This window comes from Parasteatoda tepidariorum, chromosome 8, assembly GCF_982258835.1.
Source record: "Parasteatoda tepidariorum strain Cologne lab strain chromosome 8, Ptep-v5.0, whole genome shotgun sequence".
NCBI classification, from domain to species: Eukaryota; Metazoa; Arthropoda; class Arachnida; order Araneae; family Theridiidae; genus Parasteatoda; species Parasteatoda tepidariorum.
The window spans coordinates 51,158,213-51,178,013 of NC_141762.1; the positions used below are offsets into that span (position 1 = coordinate 51,158,213).

General features: G+C 30.6%; 1 protein-coding gene across 1 annotated transcript; it reads left to right on the forward strand.

The window, feature by feature from the left end:
- Window positions 1-9,041: 9,041 nt before the first annotated feature.
- LOC139425644 (histone-lysine N-methyltransferase SETMAR-like) lies at window positions 9,042-9,488 on the forward strand. Its single transcript, XM_071181047.1, has one exon. It carries the CDS (start codon window positions 9,042-9,044, stop codon window positions 9,486-9,488), a length of 447 nt encoding a protein of 148 aa, XP_071037148.1.
- The last annotated feature ends 10,313 nt before the right edge of the window (window positions 9,489-19,801 follow it).

Sequence of the window (19,801 nt, forward strand, 5' to 3'; positions counted from 1 at the left end):
ACTGACTGGGCTGCTGATGCCAGGATTTTTCGAACACTTATCTTATCAGACCTGTTCAAGAATATAGATATCAGACCTCCTCAGGTATAAATCGTCAAAAGTTGGAAAGGGTTCAATTGAACTCGGCAAGATTAATTACTGTACTTCGTTATGAACATTGTTCGTTATGACTTACAACTATTGCATCTAAAATGTATCCTTAATAACCTTACAAACTCTTCAGTTAGAGCTCCGATGGCTCAGGGGATAGAGCGTTCACCTTCCAATGAGGTGAACTGGGTTCGAATCTCAGCCGATATGGATTCCGCATCCGGCTAATCGTGGGAGTTTCTCGTGATCTTTCTCTCCATGTAACGCAAATGCGGGTTAGCTCCATCAAAAAGTCTTTGACGAAGGCAAATTTCTCCCAATACTCGATCCAGGAGTTACCTTGTCTTCTGAATTGGGTTCAAAATTACAAGGCTACGGAGTTAAACATTAGTAGTTGTAAACCCATAAAATTGGGTCGGTTGTTCAAAGACGGTTATAAAATAAAAAATAAAACTCTTCAGTTATGAAGATCAACACCGTATCCTCTCATACGGCAGCCTTGGTAACTATTTTTCCAAATTTACTGTTTAATTCAACTTCAGCTAAAGGAAAACAAAATTATTCATTCTGTCTACGAGTTTTTATCCAAATTAATTCTCTTGTGTATTTCATCCATCGCTTACAAACTAAATCCAAAGTGCCGCCATTGTTTCCTAATATCGATGTCTCAATACCATATATCATGCCAACATTTTTATATGGTACCATTGCAACACTGTGTAAAGCTTCCGAAAATTATAGAGAAGCCACAATTTTTGAATTTTCCTTTAACTTGAAACATAAGGCCGAAAGTGATCATAAGATCTTCACTCCTAACATTGAAGCTGTCTTCTTTTAAATTCCTTTTGGAGATCATTTTCTTAAATATATTTTTCTGCCTACTGACTTTTCCTTAGTTCTAGCACCACTTCTGTTTTGAGTTGGCCAAGAATCATTTTGGTGGTTTCTATTGCTATGCTATTCCATCTGTTGAAGATCGACACAGTAGCAGACGATATTCTCAAAGAACAAAATTTAAATTGCTGTTGAAGATTGACGAGACATATTTAACCAGGTTGGCAAAAAGCACAAAATTAAAAAAGGAAATATTGTATAGGTGGCTTACGTTTTCTCTTCGTTTTTTGAAAGAATTAGTAGAACATTGTTCTTCTTTTTAGTTGGAGTTTTTTCTTATGCTTTTTTCTCACCAAGGTGAGATTTTTTTTCGTTAAATTAAGCAATAAAATTTTATATTTTTTGGTTTCGCAATATTTTTTCTGTGCTTTATGTTATTTATTTAGTAGTTAAGATAAAAGGTTCTTTTAGTTTGGTAACTGCAACATCATCTTTATTCTCTTGAAATTTAGGAGTTATTTGTAATAGCTTTTTGTTATGATTTGCTTCCACTGATACTTGTCTTGATATTTGATAACGTATGTTTTGATGCTGCTGAGTTTGAGTATTCAATTCTAATTCGAGCTTTTGCAACTCTAAAGCATGTTGTCTTTCTCGATCTCTTTCTAAGGGGTCATTTTCTTCAAGTCGTTCTTGTCACCTAACTCTCTCCTCTATAATTCTAGTCAATAATATTTTTGCCTCCTCCATCTCGTAATTTTTACTTCCCTGAATTAAAGAAGTTTAACTCTTCTGAAAGAAATCAATTAAACTTGTCAAAAGACCACATCGTAGCCACCAGTAATAATTCAGTAGTGTCACAACTAACTGAAACTAAGACTTGAGTTCTAAAAATTTTTCTTAAACTTAATACACAAATACACGTTGTTGTTGAAATTCATTTACGTCGCACTAGAGCTACACAACGGGCTATTGGCGACGGTCTGGGAAACATCCCCGAGGATGATCCGAAGACATGCCATCACAACTTTGATCCTCTGGGAGGGGATGGCACCCCCGTTTCGGTAGTCCAACGACCTGCACGCGAAGTCGAGCACTTTACGGTAGAACAGTTTAACAAGGACCAATACCACACACCCTCGGTCCCTACGCAGACTGATCCAAGTGGTCACCCACCCACACACTGACCGCAGCCAGTGATGCTTGACTTCGGTGATCTGCTGAGAACCGTGTCTTAACGATCAGTCCACTGCGGGACTACACAAATGCACAATTTCTTAAATAAGGAATAAAAAAATAAACTATTACTTTTAAAAAAAAATCGGAAGAAAAAAAATTTATCACTCTTAACTCGATCTCTAACTATAGCTCACGGCAATTTTTAATAAAATCTGCTGTGGGCTCTGTTTTGTTAAAATTTTCTTGTTATGTTACGATATGAAACAGAGTTAGAGTCCCTGAATTAGGGAAGCACTCTTATCCGCCATTTTGGAGCAAAAACTTTTCACCAATGCGGAAGAACAACAAGATTTGGCAACTCTCACTATAGAGGAGCCTTACTAAGAGTTAAATAATGAATATAGAACGAAATTACCACTGAAGTTCGAATATTTTGATTATCCGAAGCAATTTCGATACAAGTTACGGTAATATTTCTTAACAAATATGTATGATGACAATGAAGTCAACCCTCATCTCGGTGAATAATTCTCGTTCATCATTATTTATCCCCCCGAACACAATATTTTTTGAAAGACATTTTGCTAATATTTGTAATATTTATATTATATAACATATATAATAAAAATATTATATATAATATAATATTTATATTATAATATAATATTTATATTATAATATTATATATTAATATAAATATTATATATTAATATAAATATTATATATTAATATAAATATTATATATTAATATAAATATTATACACCGAAGAGCCATTACATTATGATCCCCCTCCATCTATAACAATGGACTCGTCCAGGTTTTCATGGTTTCTCGCCCAGGAACAATGTTTTCATGGGGAACATTTGAACCCATAATCCTCATAGAACAATCTCTGACGTCTGTAAGCTACTTGAACATAGTTGCAGACCAGGTTCCCCCATTCATGACAACAGTTTTTCCTGCAGGGGATGGTGTTTACCAACAGGATAATGCACCATGTCATAAGGGTCGAATCGTCATGGATAGGTTCGAGGAATATTCAAGTGACTTTCAGGTCATGTCTTGGCCCCCAAATTCCCCTGACCTTAATCCAATAGACCATTTGTGGTCCTACTTGGAAAATCAAATTCGTGTTGCCACGCTACCCCCTCACAATGTGAGGGAATTGCATGACCAGTTGGTGAGCGCTTGGTACCAGATACCTCAGACTACCTATCAGCACCTTGTGAAATCAATGCCACGGCGGAGGGCTAAAGGTGCTCCTACATGTTATTAGCAGGGTGGTCATAATGTAATGGCTCTTCGGTGTATATTATATATAATATAAATATTATTCCGTCGAGGCTTTATTTATAATATATATTAAGCATAATTTTTCATTGAAATGATTTTGGTAATATACGAGTCATAACAAATTGAAGGATTACCTTGATTTGAAAAGAAAAAACTCTACTTAAAAAAGAAGTACTTAAACTTAGGAACACAGAATGTGTGAAGTGTTGAAGAATGTATAAAGTACGAAAGAGAAATAAATGAGAGATAATTCTCCTCGTTAATGATTTATAACAAAAACCTTGTATAACTGATAAAAGTTCAAATGTAAAACGATTTTTATCTCTCTTAAATTAAATCTTTTACATTTTAAAAATTTCCATATAAATGTGAAAATGTGTATCTAGTAACATCTCTCTGTCTTTATTTTATTTTATTCATTCATTTTTTTTTTCTTATTTTCAACAGCAACAAAAGCCCGAGCTCATGTAATGAAAATTGCGAGAGAGATAAATAAATTTTCCGATAAAAATGGATAAATAGACACTATTAAAAGTAAGAAATAAGAGCAAAAATTCGCAAAACGACAACTAAAAATGCCTCGTGCTAAACTCTTAAATAAAAGTAGTCTGTGAAAAACTCCGTTGGCTGCAGAGCGGCCCTCATAGCATAGTTTACTACATAATATTTTAAGCGCAGAGCATAGTAAAGTTCAACTGTTAATAATTCTCAACCTAACTATTGAATGTAATGTTTTTTCACCATCGTAGCAAATAACATATTTAAAAAATGTAAATTTTCTGCAATTTTTCTGCTTACGTATTTAATTTTAAGTTATTAAATCTTATAGTTTTTCACGTCCCTCAGTGGACTGATCATAAAGATACGGTCCCCAATAGAAAACCGAAGTCAAGCATTACTGGTTTTGCTCAATGAGCGGGAGGGTGACCACTTTGATCGGCCTATGTAGCGAAAGCTGCATGGTATCAGGTCATCGTTAAATTGTTCTTCAGTAAAATGCTCGACGCATGGTTCAGCATTCAGTGATAAAATGTGAGCAAATCGTTCACATTATGTCACTGAATAGGTGCAAGGCAGGTCTTGGGCTACCAAAGCGGAGGAGCCATACCCTCTGCAGAGGATCAGAATTGTGACGGTATGTCTTCGGATCATCCTCAAGGATATTTCCCAAACCGTCGCCAATAGCCCATTGTGCAATTCTAGTGTGACGTAAATTAAATACCTACCTATAATTTTGAAACAGTAAAAATAAAATTTAGCATACAGTTAAAACGCTCTAAAAAAGCGTCGGTGGGCATCGTATATGATTTTTTAATATAGAGAAATAAGGGGGATTTTATTGTTAGTTAACTTACCCATTATTTAGTTACTGCATTCAGGGAAATGTTAATTTTCTTCATCTTTTATTTGTAATTTTATTACCATAAATTATAAAAGAAAAAAGTATGCAATCGAAAAATTTCTAAATAAGAGTACGGAGAAATAAATAAGGAAAATGCGTAGAATAAGGAAAAAGTTACTTACTGAATTCAGCTACATTAAATAATTTACTTTTTAAGTATAGAAAAGAAATACATTGTGTTCTGTAAATCATTTATTCACATTATACAATAGCATTTATAATCTGTACAAATGAAAAAAGAAATTTTCAAAAAATCCCATTTTATTCTGTAACTTTTAATTTTTTTAATCTTTGTTTCCATACTAGGAAAAAAACGACTTATTTATTTGTTTACATTATTTCAGCCATACTTTTTTTTTCAAGATAATTGAGCAAAAGAATTATATATTTTTATTTAAGTTTGATGTTGATGATTTGCACGATATGCTAAATTGTGTTTACAGTTTAATAGAGCTGTCATTCCCAACTAATTGCAAGTGTTACAGAAATTGAAGACGAAATAGCGTGATATAAGTTAATCCAGGGATTAATTGAAAGCTATAGGACATAGGACATGGGTCTGGTTCTTTTCATCGACAATCACTTCATCGTCAGGCCATTTCATCGACACCACTTCATCGACAGACCATTTCATCGACTAAGTCATTTCGTCGACTGGACGTTTCCTCGACAGGGTCGTTTCGTCGACAGGCCATTTCGTCGACAGGCTCATTTCATCGACAGGGTCGTTTCGTCGACAGCGTCATATCTTTGCCAAGGTCATTATGTCGTCAGGGTCATTTCGTTGACAATGTTATTTCATCGACAGGGTCATTTCGTTGATAGTGTCAGGCGTAATTCTGAAACTATTTTAGAGATCTAATCTAAATACTTTTATTATTAATTCGAAAAATGCTATTATTTAATTTGTATACTAAAGTAAAATTCTTTAGTGCTGTGCATTGTTCCAATTGCACTAAAGGAAGTTCGCTTTTTAAATTAATTGATAGGTAGTTGAGAAGCGTTTAATCGAGAACGATTGATGTATCAAAATCTACTTTTGTATATCTTAATCGTAATAGCTCGACACTTGTTTTCGGGATAGATAAGAATTGTTTTCAGAGCATTACCAAGCATGATATCCGGACCGAGGTCAACAGCTGATATAGTGTTAGCAATCAAATTATTTTTAATATCAAATCGAATTAATAAAGTAAGATATTCTTAGAGTTAAAAGTAATAAAAATATACAGTGAAAATTTAGACACTATTTCAGGTGGGGAGCTAAATTTATTGTTGTAAAAATTTTCAACATTTTTACATACATTTTCACAAAAACATAAACTTCAGTCTAATTCTCATAAAAATGAGAACAATCATAGGTCTTAAATAATTTTATCTGCATAAGTGAAAAAAGAAATTCTAGATTTTTAATGGTGGAAAAGTAATTTCTTAATGTTTACTTTAATTGCAATTTTAAACTTTTTATTCAGCATCTTTAACATTAGGACAGCATGAATGAATATGCTTATTCGAACTTAGTCTTAGTTTCGTTACCACTATTAGAGTTTTCTAATAACTATAGAAACGCAAACATGATGTTTATCCAGGAGGTTGTAGACCCCTACAATATTTAAAGTGCTACTCACCGGACCAAAAATGTTTAGAAACACAGGCGTAACATTGCAAGCGTGATAGTGTTTGCTCTTCACAAAATATTATTTTTCTGTGGATAGTGAATTTAATAATAGTATTAATTAATAAATTCTAATCTATTATTATTAAATTATACTATTATTACTCTAATTAAATAATAATAGTATAATTTAATAAGAATAATAATAGTAGTAAATAAATGATGAATTAATTCCTTTTTATTTGCAGGATTTAAGTTAGACACATTTTGTTTAAAAGAAAATGAAAAAAAAAAAACTGGAATTTGAATATAAGAATAAATAACTATTTTTCTACCATAAGGAAAGGAAAAATCTTGCAATTAAAATTTGACCAATTCTTGACTAGTTTGAGTGCTCAAATTTTTAACTGGTTTTCTGTACAGGATGAAAACACAATTTTCAAACGCTTTCTGACCACTTTTAGCAGAATTTATCGCCAATCAAAATTTTGATTATTTTCGGCCTGAACAAGCCAGGAGACTCAAAACTAAAATGCAGAAAAAAGGAAAATAAAAAATGTATATATATTTAAAATATCAAGTTTGCTCAGTGGACTAAACATGAGAAAATAAATTTATAAACATTTTCACGCATAACAAAACCACAGGAGCAAAATTTTACAATAAACTTCTATCTGCATTTAAAATTCCACTTTTTTCGCTTTGGTGACAAAAATTAACATTTATTTTTCAATGCACTTATCAAACATGATGTTTAAAAACATTTCCATTTCCAATTACACTTTTTAAAGGACTTAACCTAGAGCTCGCCTTTAAAATATGTACTCTCATTGCAAATTTTATAAATTTAAATACATTTTTATTCTCTGGCAAATCAAAAAGAAAAACATTTTAATAATTGGGCAAAAAAATAAGTTTGCTAAACTTACATTTAATTAAACATTAATGAGAATGAAACCAGATGCATATGGATAAACTTAATAACTCAATGATAAACTTAAAAGTAAATATATTTGTTGTCACTTAATTAGTTGAGTTTTTTTTTCTAAATGTTTTAAATCATAAAAACCAATTACACAGGTTTCCTCCCCTCCTCTGATTTGGAGCTATTTTTTACACGATCATTTTGATTGCATCACATACCGAGGATGTGGGGTCATTTTGAGTTTTTTTCTTTTTCTTTTTTTTTACATTAACGATGTCTATTTTATAAGGTAAAATTACTTATAAATGTTTGGAAAGCACATAGGATAAAATACATATTAAACATTAAAACGTTATAAATAATTAATTAAATAGGAAATAAAATAAACTGGATATGTGAGAGCAAGTTTTTTGTTTCAAATAATATTTCATTTAAATTTCACAAAAGTAAATTTCTCAAGATATGGCAGAAACTTCCCTCTTCAGCAGCATAGCTGACAAAGACATGAGGAAGAGGGTTAGAACAAATTTTTTTATCCCAATAAGTTTTTCTATTGGGAATTTCAGAATAAGTTTTCCAAGTTAGATTTTCATTTTATTTTTCCCCACATGCATTTTTTTCAAGATTCTTATAATGCTAGAAAGTTCTGCCCCTTGCTCACTTCGCTCACCAACCTTCGTTATAGCCACTCATACATCTCAGTTTCTTTTTCCTTATATCGATATTTTTTTTTAAGAGAAAATATATAAGTATTGAAATTTTATGTAAGAAAATTTTGTTAATATGTCAATACTAACAAAATTAATGATTACTTGCATATGAAACAAATCAACTGAGCTTGAAAAAATAAATTTATGAACTCAGGGAATATAAAAATATTTGATAAAACACGATGTAATTTTACTAGCTAACTTTCGAAGAGATTTGTGTTTTTCTGATTAAATTCTTTGTAATCACCACCATTGTTATCATTGTTAAAGTTTGTTCCTCTTCCTTTTCTTTTTTTTGACAAGATTTTAAACTGTATTTATGCGTATTACTCATTATGGGGAACATTATGTAACTATAATTTTCTTTTTATCGACGGAAAATTTTTGCAGCCTCATCAGGACGTTTTTTTCATACTTTGCCTAAATAGCATTTGGCATTCTATAGAATGCCTAGGAATTTTATACAATGCCTAGGGAAAGTATGTAATACTTCTCACATTTCATACTTTGCCTAAAAACATCCGGCATTCTATACAATGCCGGTGTTTCATACTTTTCCGGTAACATATATATTTATCTTTCATCGAATTATAGTTTAGAATTTCTCAATTTTTTTCCTACCGCTATCGAGATGTGCTTGAATATTTCTTTCTAAAAAGCATAAAATTTTCTTTTTAATAACATGTTCATTATTTCTTTACGCAAAGCTTAAAGTTTCAACTTAATACGAGGGTTACTCAGAAATTTTTGAGATACGTGCAGACGAGAATATACAAAATAAAAATAACGGTTTAATTTTAAAATACAAAGTATTTTAACATAGCAGCCGATTTTTAACTGACTTACTTCAACTTGCTTAGCGTAGAATAAATTTTAAACGGAAGAGAAATTGGAGTTGACGTGAGAACATTTTCGCGCTATGATTTTCTACGATTTTAAAGCAGGATTAAATCAAGAAGAATGCGTTCAATGGTTGCAAATAGCATTTGGTGATGAATCTCCAGCTCGTGCTATTCAGGTGGTTTGAAAAAATTAGCAGAGGTCGCAATTTTCTTCAGGATGAAGAACACACAGGATGGCCGCCGTCAGCAGTAATCCCGGATAATGTGTCTGCCATACGAAAAATGTTAAAGGATGATAATCGCTGTACCTATCAAATTATACAGAAGGAACATAACATTGGATCCGCAGCTATACACAAAATTATTCATGAAGAATTATATATGAAAAAGGTAGTTTGCCCTTGGGTTCCCCATAATCTAACTGAGCACAAAAAAGAGGAGCGTGTCAGAATCAGTAAAGAAACTCTTAAAATGCTAAATGATGGTGGCCACCGCATCATTTCTAAAATTATAACGGGTGATGAAACGTACATACCGTTTTTTGACCTCAAAGCAAAGTATGGGTCTTTGAAGATGATCCCACGCCGACAATGGTGAAAAGACAACGCGCACAGAAAAAAGTGATGTATGCCGCTTTCTTCAGAAGTACGGGATTGGTCAAAACCATCTAGTTGGAAGAACAGAAGACAGTAGCAGCAAACTGGTATACCACTAAATGCCTTCCAGAAATTCTACAAGAAGTGAATGTTAGGGGACTAATGCTTCACCATGACAATGCATCTTCACATACAGACGGATAAACAGTTGAGTTTCTTCAACAAAAACAAATTAAAGTGATAGAACATCCGCCGTACTCACCTGATCTTGCCATGCGTGACTTTTGGTTAATCTTTAATCTAAAAAAGAGCTTACGTGGACGTCGTTTTCATTCAGAAGAGGAGATTGATGTGGCTATAAATGCATTTTTTTTCATCTATTCCAAGAAATGAAGGGCTTGAGGCATTTAATCTGTGGAAAATTCGATTACAAAAGTGCATTGATGATGGAGGAGACTACTTTGAACACTCCTAAAATTTTGTAAGTGTAACTTTAAAAACGTAGTTGCACATCAAAAATTTCAGAGTGACCCTCGTTATATTACTGGTGTCATTCACAAGAAATTTTGAATTTAAGATGTTTAGAATAGTTATAAGATTTATTAAAGCAGATTTGAATTTATTGAACGTTTAACATTGATGATTTTCTGCAAATTTTAGTCTAATATAAGACACTACTTATAATTAGTTGCAATTCCATTTCAGCTTGCTCTCAGATATAAGATAATAATAATAGTGAATAGAATTTATTGTATTATTTCATTTATTGATTTTCTTCTATATTCTTGCAAGCATATACTTCTATCATTAAAAAGACGTCAGAGAGATGAGATCGTTTTCGAATATAATAGCTTGAGTTATTTTATTGTTTTTAATGTAATTGTATCTAATATTTGTTTCGAAATTTGACATCCTGACTAGACTTGTCGTAACTTTGCAATAATTGTGTTACCTTTTGCTTTTAAATTACAGTCATGGACATCACATGTGTGTCTCCATGTCCTAAATAAAAATGTTTGAATGGTGTACATGGGTGTCAAAAGAAATAAGGACGCCTGTAAAAACCAAAAAAAGACGAGTTTGCATATATGTACTTGTACTTCGTTTCATATTCAGTTAATAAGAATTATTGTGTCCTAAAAATATTTCGAGAAAGTTACTTCCTTCTTCCAGCAACAAAACTAAGATCAAATGATAAAGCTAAGAGCAAGTTCATTTGTTTATATTCTTCTTAACTAATTTACTCCTAGTTTAATCATAAATATCGCTATTACTTGAAGAACTACGTAGAAAACAAAAACAAGTCTTTCTTTTTTCATTTTTCTTTTCGGAATAAAACGTAGTTCTGTTATTTTAGAATAAAATTAGACTTGACAAGTTAATGTTACCTAATTTCTCATAGTAATAAATGACATTGACGAATATTTTTTTTTCTGGAACATAAGATCTTTTTTTATAAATCTTAGATATTTTCGTGTGGTTGATTTCAAATATACAAACAGTTTCTCCTTTCAAGTTTCAGTTTTTTAATGACATTTTTAGTCTATTTTTTGTCGAAATATGCAAGTTAAAAAACGTTACATATAACAGGGAGTCTCATAAATATTGCGACAAACTTTTAAGGGAGTTGGAGCACATCATCAGGATCGAGTTTGCATAAGATCCCATCCCCGGAAAAGTCGTCATACCCCCCTGTGGGGAGAGGAGTAGTTATCGACCATGTAAACCTTCATGTATGAAAAGGTAACTCACCAGTAGAATCGAGTTTAAGTGTCTTATATGCTAATGAATTGGAGTTATATTATCGTAGTGGTAGATGCACTACAGTACTCCCCCACCAGAATTATATCTGTGAGAGAATTTGATGACCGGATACCACTAGTTGATTCATTGCTGTTTTGTGAGAAGCCGGGAGAGCTGTATTAGTATCACAGTACTTTTTGAGTGCTGATTGTGAGAGCTGTATTACATTCACGGTCGTGGTCACTCTTTTTATACCTTTAACAGTCGAGTGTATACGTTGTGTGTGATCGAGACTGAGAAGCAACGGCGTGAAGAGGACAATGTCACAGTGACAAGTAGCAAGTCAACTGTTCAATGTCACATCAAGTCCGGGTCACCAATGTGGGAAGAGGAGTAGTTATTGACAATGTCCCCCTTCCTCTGTGAAAAGATTGTTCCTCAACATTAAACACTGTGCACTGAAATTTTAAATAAAAACAATTTAAATTTTCAATTTTTGATGGTTTTATCTTATGATACCATCAACGATTTATTTCCGTCTGAGGCATTCACATTTGGTAAGACATTAGAAATTGGTTTATATTTCAGTTGATGCGCTAAAAGTTGCCATCAATTAAAATCTGGGATAAAATTGATACTGATATCCATCAGAATTTAGTAAATGAGATACACAACAATCATATAGTTCAGGTCATATAAAGACAAGGTCAATTTGACAATTTTTATTAAACATATTTCTTATACTTTTCCCTTATTTTTTATTAATTTTGGTCAAAATAAGTTAAAAATATTATATTTCCCATTTTTATAATTTATGGCTAGAAAATACTGCATGATATACTGGTGACTATTCCTGTGTTAAGGGTAAAATCTTCCTAACAAGGCTGGCTTCCAAACAATATTTTTCAAACTTGCACTTATTTGAAGTTATTTATGTCTAAGAGAAACAGTCATTCCTCATTGAAATTTTCTTGAATTTGCAAAATCAATTATTGATAAATTTGGATATTGATCAATTATTGATAAATATGAATGAAAAAAAAATGGTTTTTAAGTTTTATAAAGCGAATTGAATTTGATATTTTAGTATAAATTTAATTCCAAATAATCTAAAAGATTTTTTAGTAACTATTAAACTTCTTTTATAATTTAAAAATGCCAAAATATATTTGAAAAAAACAAAAAAAAACTACACTCATGCCCAATCTGTGTCACACTGGTGATGACAGTTGTGGCTTTATATTAGCAGAACACTTTTCTCCCTCCTTTTTTTCATTCATTCTATTTTTTTTTTCTGTCCTGGTGGAACTGGAACTGAGTTACGCTATATAAATATTACTTTGGATTCAGACTTTTTTTTCAACTTTTATGCCATCAACCAAAATGACTTTTTTTTTTTCAAATGCCCACCAGTATATATTGGCATTCGTTATTCAGATTTCTGGTGGACCAATCCTGCTAACCAATCTTTCCGTGCTCGGGACCTTTCTGTCATGAGTTCAGTTCTCTGACCACCATTCAAGCCGATCGGCAACGTAACAAAAGTAAAACGAACAGGAAATAAGAGACTGGAACAATCTCCCACAATGCACTGCAAGTTCCGAGTAGACGAAATATTTTCGTCATATATTTGAGAGTTCGCGTTTCGTCTCAAATCATGTGATTTCGGAACGAAATGATTCTCAAAATTAACGAAATACAGTTCAAAGATTGCTGAATAGTCAAAAATGAGAGTTTTATTTTTGAGAGTATGCATGCTTTTCAACACAGTTTTCGTAACAAAATTCATTTACCTCATAAAGTTCTTCTTCATTAACAGTTTCTGGATCTACGTCCGGTGGTAACTGATCTAAGGGCACTCTGGGAATTTTTCCTTTATGAACATGACCATCACACCCCATTATATTCGCATCTTTATCAGAAGTGGGTGGTAACTTTATCTTAATAAAAACTTTATCCTCTGTGCTGATGCTGATAGCTTGTTAAACGTCTCCTTTCCAGTTCCAAAAATCTTCTCTCTTTCAGAGTCATTGCTAAAAATAATAATGTATTGAACTATCATGCCAATGTTACATTTTGGACATTAATTCGAAACTAATTACACTTGTATAATTAACATAAAATTAAGAGAATTTAAACAACCGGATAACACAAAGTTTAAGTGGGTTTAAAATACAAATATGCAAAATAAAGGGTTTTATCAGCAATATTAGGTAAGCACGATTTCAACTATTTTTTTGCATTTTATTTAATTTTTTATCTTATTTTAATTTTTATTTTATTTATAATTTTTTTTCTATTTTATTTAATTTCTATGTATTTAAAAAAAATAGAAAATGTTTTTGAAAAAATTGTCCATGTCTACATTTTTCGGCGACTTTTCGCTTTCGCTCTACTAAACAAAAAATACAAATAAAGAAACACAGGAAGGAAATTTGAATAATAGTAACAAGCAAAAATTTAGGCAGGGGTATCATTTTTATAACAAACTATTTACTAGAACGCGGGGTCTCAAACAACGGTAAAAGGGGAAAAATCTCAAAAAACTCATGCAAGTTTTAAGTTCACGCTGAAAAACAATTGCGAACACGCTGGAAACCCTCATGCAATAATTGCTTCTTTTTAGCATAGAATAATTTTTTTACGAAACTTGAAATTATTTATTTAAAATATACGTTCTGTAAAAAACTTTGTTTGCTTACTCTTGTGCCCCCACTTACTAAGTTCGATATTCATTTCTTGAATGCTTTTTTTGAGCCAAATATGTTTAGTAAACAGTATGAAAGATCTTGTAAGATTCTATTTACATCTATTAAAGAGCATAATTCATTTAGTAACGAGTTTTTAAAATAACTATTTAAAATTAAAGACATATTGTTATAACAAATTTAGTGAATTCATAACCGTAATTTAATATTTCTGCTTAACAAACAGGCCTGATATATTAAATACAATTAGAGCATGCATCACATTCTGCATGATGCTGATCGTAAAGTTCTAAATCATTCAACGAATCTCTTTAACTGTAATTTATAGGAGCATATTAATATAATTTGCATCAAAAAATAATAATTGTAATACGGTAAATAAGTTTGAACATCGATTTAAATAAGTTTGTTTAAAAATATAGCGTAATTAAATAATACCATACGTTATAATAAAGAAGCAATTCTTTTAGTGCAAAATCTTAATTTAGGAAACAATCTAACACCAAAACGTTATAAAAACACAGTAAAATGAGAAAAATAAATATTACAGGTAAATACCTTTAAATTTCGGATGCAAAAATATTTTACTGAAAAACAATCACTTTATGATTAAACCTTTATAATTTTATAACGATGACAACCAAAAAACAAGGAAATTAATATGCAATACTCTTAATATGTAAGACATAAATATACATACATATATTTAAAATGAATATAGTTCCGAGTGACCAGATGAATTTGGAAAATTAGTGAGTCATATAATATGAAATTTCACTACTATACAAGGGGAAAATTGTTTCCTTATATTTTAAAGAGTGTAAGCTGGTTTTCTATTTAAATTTTTTTTTATTTATGTTATTTATTTATTTTATGTTAGAGGTGGGAAATTTTAAATAGTTTAAGCTTTTCCATTTTACGCTTTCCTGTTTCTCGCTTACAAAAGGCACAGATTCTTAGTGGTGTTTTATAATCACTAATTTTTATATACAGGGTGATTCTAAAAGATGGGCAAAATTTTAGGAAGTGATAGTACCCACCCAAGCAAACAATTTTTATCAAAGAATGCATAGTCGAAATCAAAACGCAAAACCGCTAGAGGGCGTCAAAGTTTATGTTCTTATATGAGGCAGAAACACACGAAGAACGATGAGGTTATAAAAGCAAATTTAATGGCATGTGATTACAATAAGTGTTCAAAGCCGTGGCCTATCAAAGCCGTGTATCAAAGCCTAGTGTTCAAAGCCATGGCTATGCACGCAATACAACGGCGAAGCTTTCGGCCGCAGTACAGCGGCCGAAAGCTTGGCTACAAGTTCTTATGCAGATTCAATGGGAGTCTCATACATAAGAGCCTTCAGCTGTCCCCACAAAAAGCCAATTATATTTTTAATATTTTTAGACATTATAGCACTCGAATCAGCAGCTTTTATGTATGAATCGTGACGAAAAATTTGCATACGAGCTCTTCTTCTTCCCATAACATGCAAATAATAACTCACAACAGGAATGGAGCTTTCACGTTTGCACCAAACAACTTTCCAAATGCGCCAGCACCTTTGCGTTTTGTTTTCGACCATGCATTCTTTGATAAAAATTGTTTGCTTGGGTGTGTACTATCACTTCCTAAAATTTTGCCCATCTTTTTAGAATCACCCTGTATATATATATAGATAGCAGCACTTTGCATTAAACTAGGAATCTGGGGAAACTCTTTAATTTAATTTCTTCTTTATTTTAAAAGAAATTATTTTATTTTAATAAAAATTTCAACTGAAAAAGCCTTTTTAATTTGATTTTGAAGTTTGAGATTTTGAGCTATAAAGTTGTTATGGAAATTAGGCTCATCTCATTTAAAATTTCGTATTTAACTTTCTATATTTTAAAACAGTATTTTGTTTTAAAACAAAATCAAAATATTTTTTTTAAAAAAAAATTTCTATGGATTATTAGTAGGACCGTACAAATTAACAAATTATCTAAAACTATTTTAAACTGAGATCTTAAAAATATCTCTAAAAAATTAATGATGCCTGATTATCGCTGTTAGAGTCTATACTTAAACATTTCTGGTTTTTTTCACCATCCTTGGCGTTTAATAAAATCAGTCAAGGCATAGATTCCATTGAAGGCATAGAACTTTTAGAAAACTTCTTAGAACCTCGAATTGAGTCATTCATGCTTTCAGAATCCTTATTATTTATTCTTTGTAAAAAATCAAAAAATCACAGATTCTTAATGGTGATTATAATCCCTATTTTGTGATAGATGGCAGCACCAAGCATTAAACATGGATTCTGGTGGAAACTTTTAATTTTATTTTTCTTTTAAAATAAATTATTTTATTTCAATAATAAAAATTTCAACTGAAAAATTTTATGATTTCTAAAATTTGGAATTTGAAGTTTGAACTTTGAGTAATAAAGTTATAGTGGAAAATATGCTCATCTTATATTGAAATTTCATATTTAACTTTCCGTATTTAAAAATACATTAAAAAAATCAAATTTATTTTTAAAAATAACTTTTAGCCGGGATTATAAGCAGGACCATAGCTAACAATGGATATCAGGGGGGGGGGGACAAAATGCAACATTTCGTGACTATGATTTCTCTTTAAACTCAATTAATGGTCAATTTGAAAAATTTCTAAGAATTTTAATTTTTTCATATTTTATAATTAAATAGTATTTCTTTATTAATCATTTTTAACGATATATTACTATAGATATTAAAATACATTTGGTTTGAAACTCCTGAGATTTTCCCTTATAATCAATGTGCTTTTTATCATATTGTAGCTGAGTCCATAATGTAGATCCCTTGTCTCTAAGGTTTCTGTCAGAAATTTAATTTTAAGCATAACATTTTTCATAAACATGCAAACTTTAAAATCAAATGTTGTAATTTTTCTTCGTAAGGAATATGCCATACTTCTTGCTTTAGGGTCAAATTTTATTTATTTATTTATTTCAGCAATGTGCTCTAGCGAACTTACTAGCCCATTGTGCAACTCTAGTGCGAAATAAATGAAGTACGTTACCTACCCATAGTTTTGCACAGCAAAAATAAAATATACAACGCAGTTAAAACGCCTTGAAATAGCGTCGGTGAGCATCGAATACGATTTTTTAATAGAGAGAAATAAAGTTGATTTTATTGTTAAACTTACCCGCTTTTTAATTACTGCATTCTGGGAAATGTTAGTTTTCCTCATATTTTATTTGTAATTTTAGTACCATAAATTATAAAAGAAAAAAGTATACAATCAAAAAATTTCTAAATGAAAGTAAGGAGAAATAAATAAGGAAAATATACAAAATAAGGAAAAAGTTACTTACTGTGATGCCAGAATTGGCATACACATATTTATTTTCTATCTTTTAAAATATCCTTCATTACTTAAGCTTATTTTTATTAATAGAATTATTTTTAAAATAAATCAAAAACTTAATCTTTTTAAGCGAACATAAAATATTTATTTCTTCTCTTCCAGATCAATGTAACGGATACTTTCTTTTTATTTCATTATTATGCAGACATATAAATTCACTGTCGCCTCTAATCGAAAACAAAAATCTATTTATAACTTTTCATTCTAATTTTCCAACGGCTAAATGTTTCGGTTGCATGGTTATATTAATTCACATAAATTTGTTGGCGACTCGTGATCGCCAAGGTGTTCTTTTAAACCCATGTGGATATACTAGTTGGCTTTGTTTTTGGCTATGATATATTATGATAAATCGCCAAATTTTGGATCTCCTACCCATACTCTTTCTCTGTCCGTTGAGAATAAATATATTCACTTTGAATTTCTAATTTGGTGAGACTGGGACCCCTTTTGGGGGGCCTCCCCAGTCTTAATTTTCTAACGGTCAGAAATGTTGTTCTGGCTTTATGATCTCTCAATAGAGAGTATTATTTTTTGATCCCTTTAAGGGATTTCTTATTTTTTTTGATGAAGTGGCCACTATCGAAATCTTAAGTTATGATTAATAAAACCTAAAATTCACATTCAACGATTTGTACATTATTTCCTGGAAACTCAACTGTTATTTGTTTTATTCATTCAATATTGGCCTAAACGAACATTCATAATTCCACTATACAACCCAACGATACGGCTACTGAAGGAAGCAGCAAGACTTCCCTCATCATACTTACTGAATTCAGCTACGTTAAGTAATTCGCATTTTTAGTACTGAAAAGAAATACATTGCGTTCTATAAATCACTTGTTCTCATTATGTTATATTATAGCATTTATAAGCTGTACAAATGAACAAAGAAATTTTTAAGAAAAATATCATTTTATTCTGTAACTTATTATTCTTTTAATCTTTGTTTCCATACTAGGAAAAAAATGACAATTGAACAAAAGAATTATATATTTTTATTTAAGTTTGATGCTGATGATTTGCACGAAAAGCTAAATTGTGTTACTGTTCATTAGGGCTGTCATTCCCAACTAATTGCAATTGTTACTAAAATAGAAGACGCAATAGCGTGATTAATGATTGCAGTTAATCCCTGGATTAACTGGAAGCTATAGGGCATAGTGAAGTGGGCTATAGCGCATAATGGATGAAAGAATGACAATGACGGGCTAACCAATGAAGGGCACTCTTTTTTCTATCTATAGCGTTTCCTCAAATATGTTATTCCGTTTTAAGTTGTTCAAATTCATTTATTATAAGATTTTTATATGGCTAGGTAATGATTCAAAACTAAAATGAATATTGAAAAATGCCGTTCTTATATTTGTAAATAATAGATAAGAATAATTACAAACCTATAATATATTTTTGTAGTTAATAAATAAAAAAAATTCAATATAATTAAAAATACGAAACTTGTAGTTTAAAGTCATACTGTTTGTAGACTGTTTGTTTGGTTATTTATTATTAAGTTAATTTATGATTAAGTTAATTTATTTTTTAGCATTTAATTTATTTACAAAAGCATTGCTAATAAATTTAAACGTCACTTAATGTAAACTCCGTTTTATATATATATATATATATATATATATATATATATATATATATATATATATATATATATATATATATATATATATATATATATATATATATATATATATATATATATATATATATATATATATATATATCTCCACAACACGTTGCATACACAAATGTTCAGACAAAATCTCGTGGAAAAACTTGTTAGAATTCGCATTCATGTAAAATTTCGTTCAGACTTGATTTATATAAGTGGAATTTTATTTATTTTTATAAAGGGTATTGGACTAAAGTTATTGGTTAAGAGGTATCTTGTCTTTTTAGATACACTTGTTGCACTGATTCTGTTCATAATAGATTTGTCTTAGCAAACATTTTCCTAAATATTACTCTTTTTGTAATAAACACTAGACTGTGATTATAATCATGAGTATAAAATTTATTCAAAACTAATTAATCAATTTGATTCACATGTGTTCCCGCCAAAATTAGTTAATGTTGACCACAAAAACCTATTCTATGCCAATTTTTTTCATGAGAAGTTTTTCTCAGAATTGATTTACTTAAACATAATTTTCTTCAAATACTATTCTTATTTTTAGTAGGGATATACCAGCTTTAATTGTTACTTGACATTGCCTATATGGGTCATTCCAAAAATAAAGCACACCTTTGGAGTCCGACACTTTCTCTTACTATATTTCTTATAATTTTGTACCAAAACAAAATTTAATCATTAAATAATAAATTTAAATTTTTTTCCCTTTAATATGATTCTAAAAATGTGAATTACTTAGCAATTTTTTTGTTCTAATTGGGTTAGAAAAATTGTATCCTGAAAAATGCAATGTCCCAGCAACTTATTTAGCATTTTTC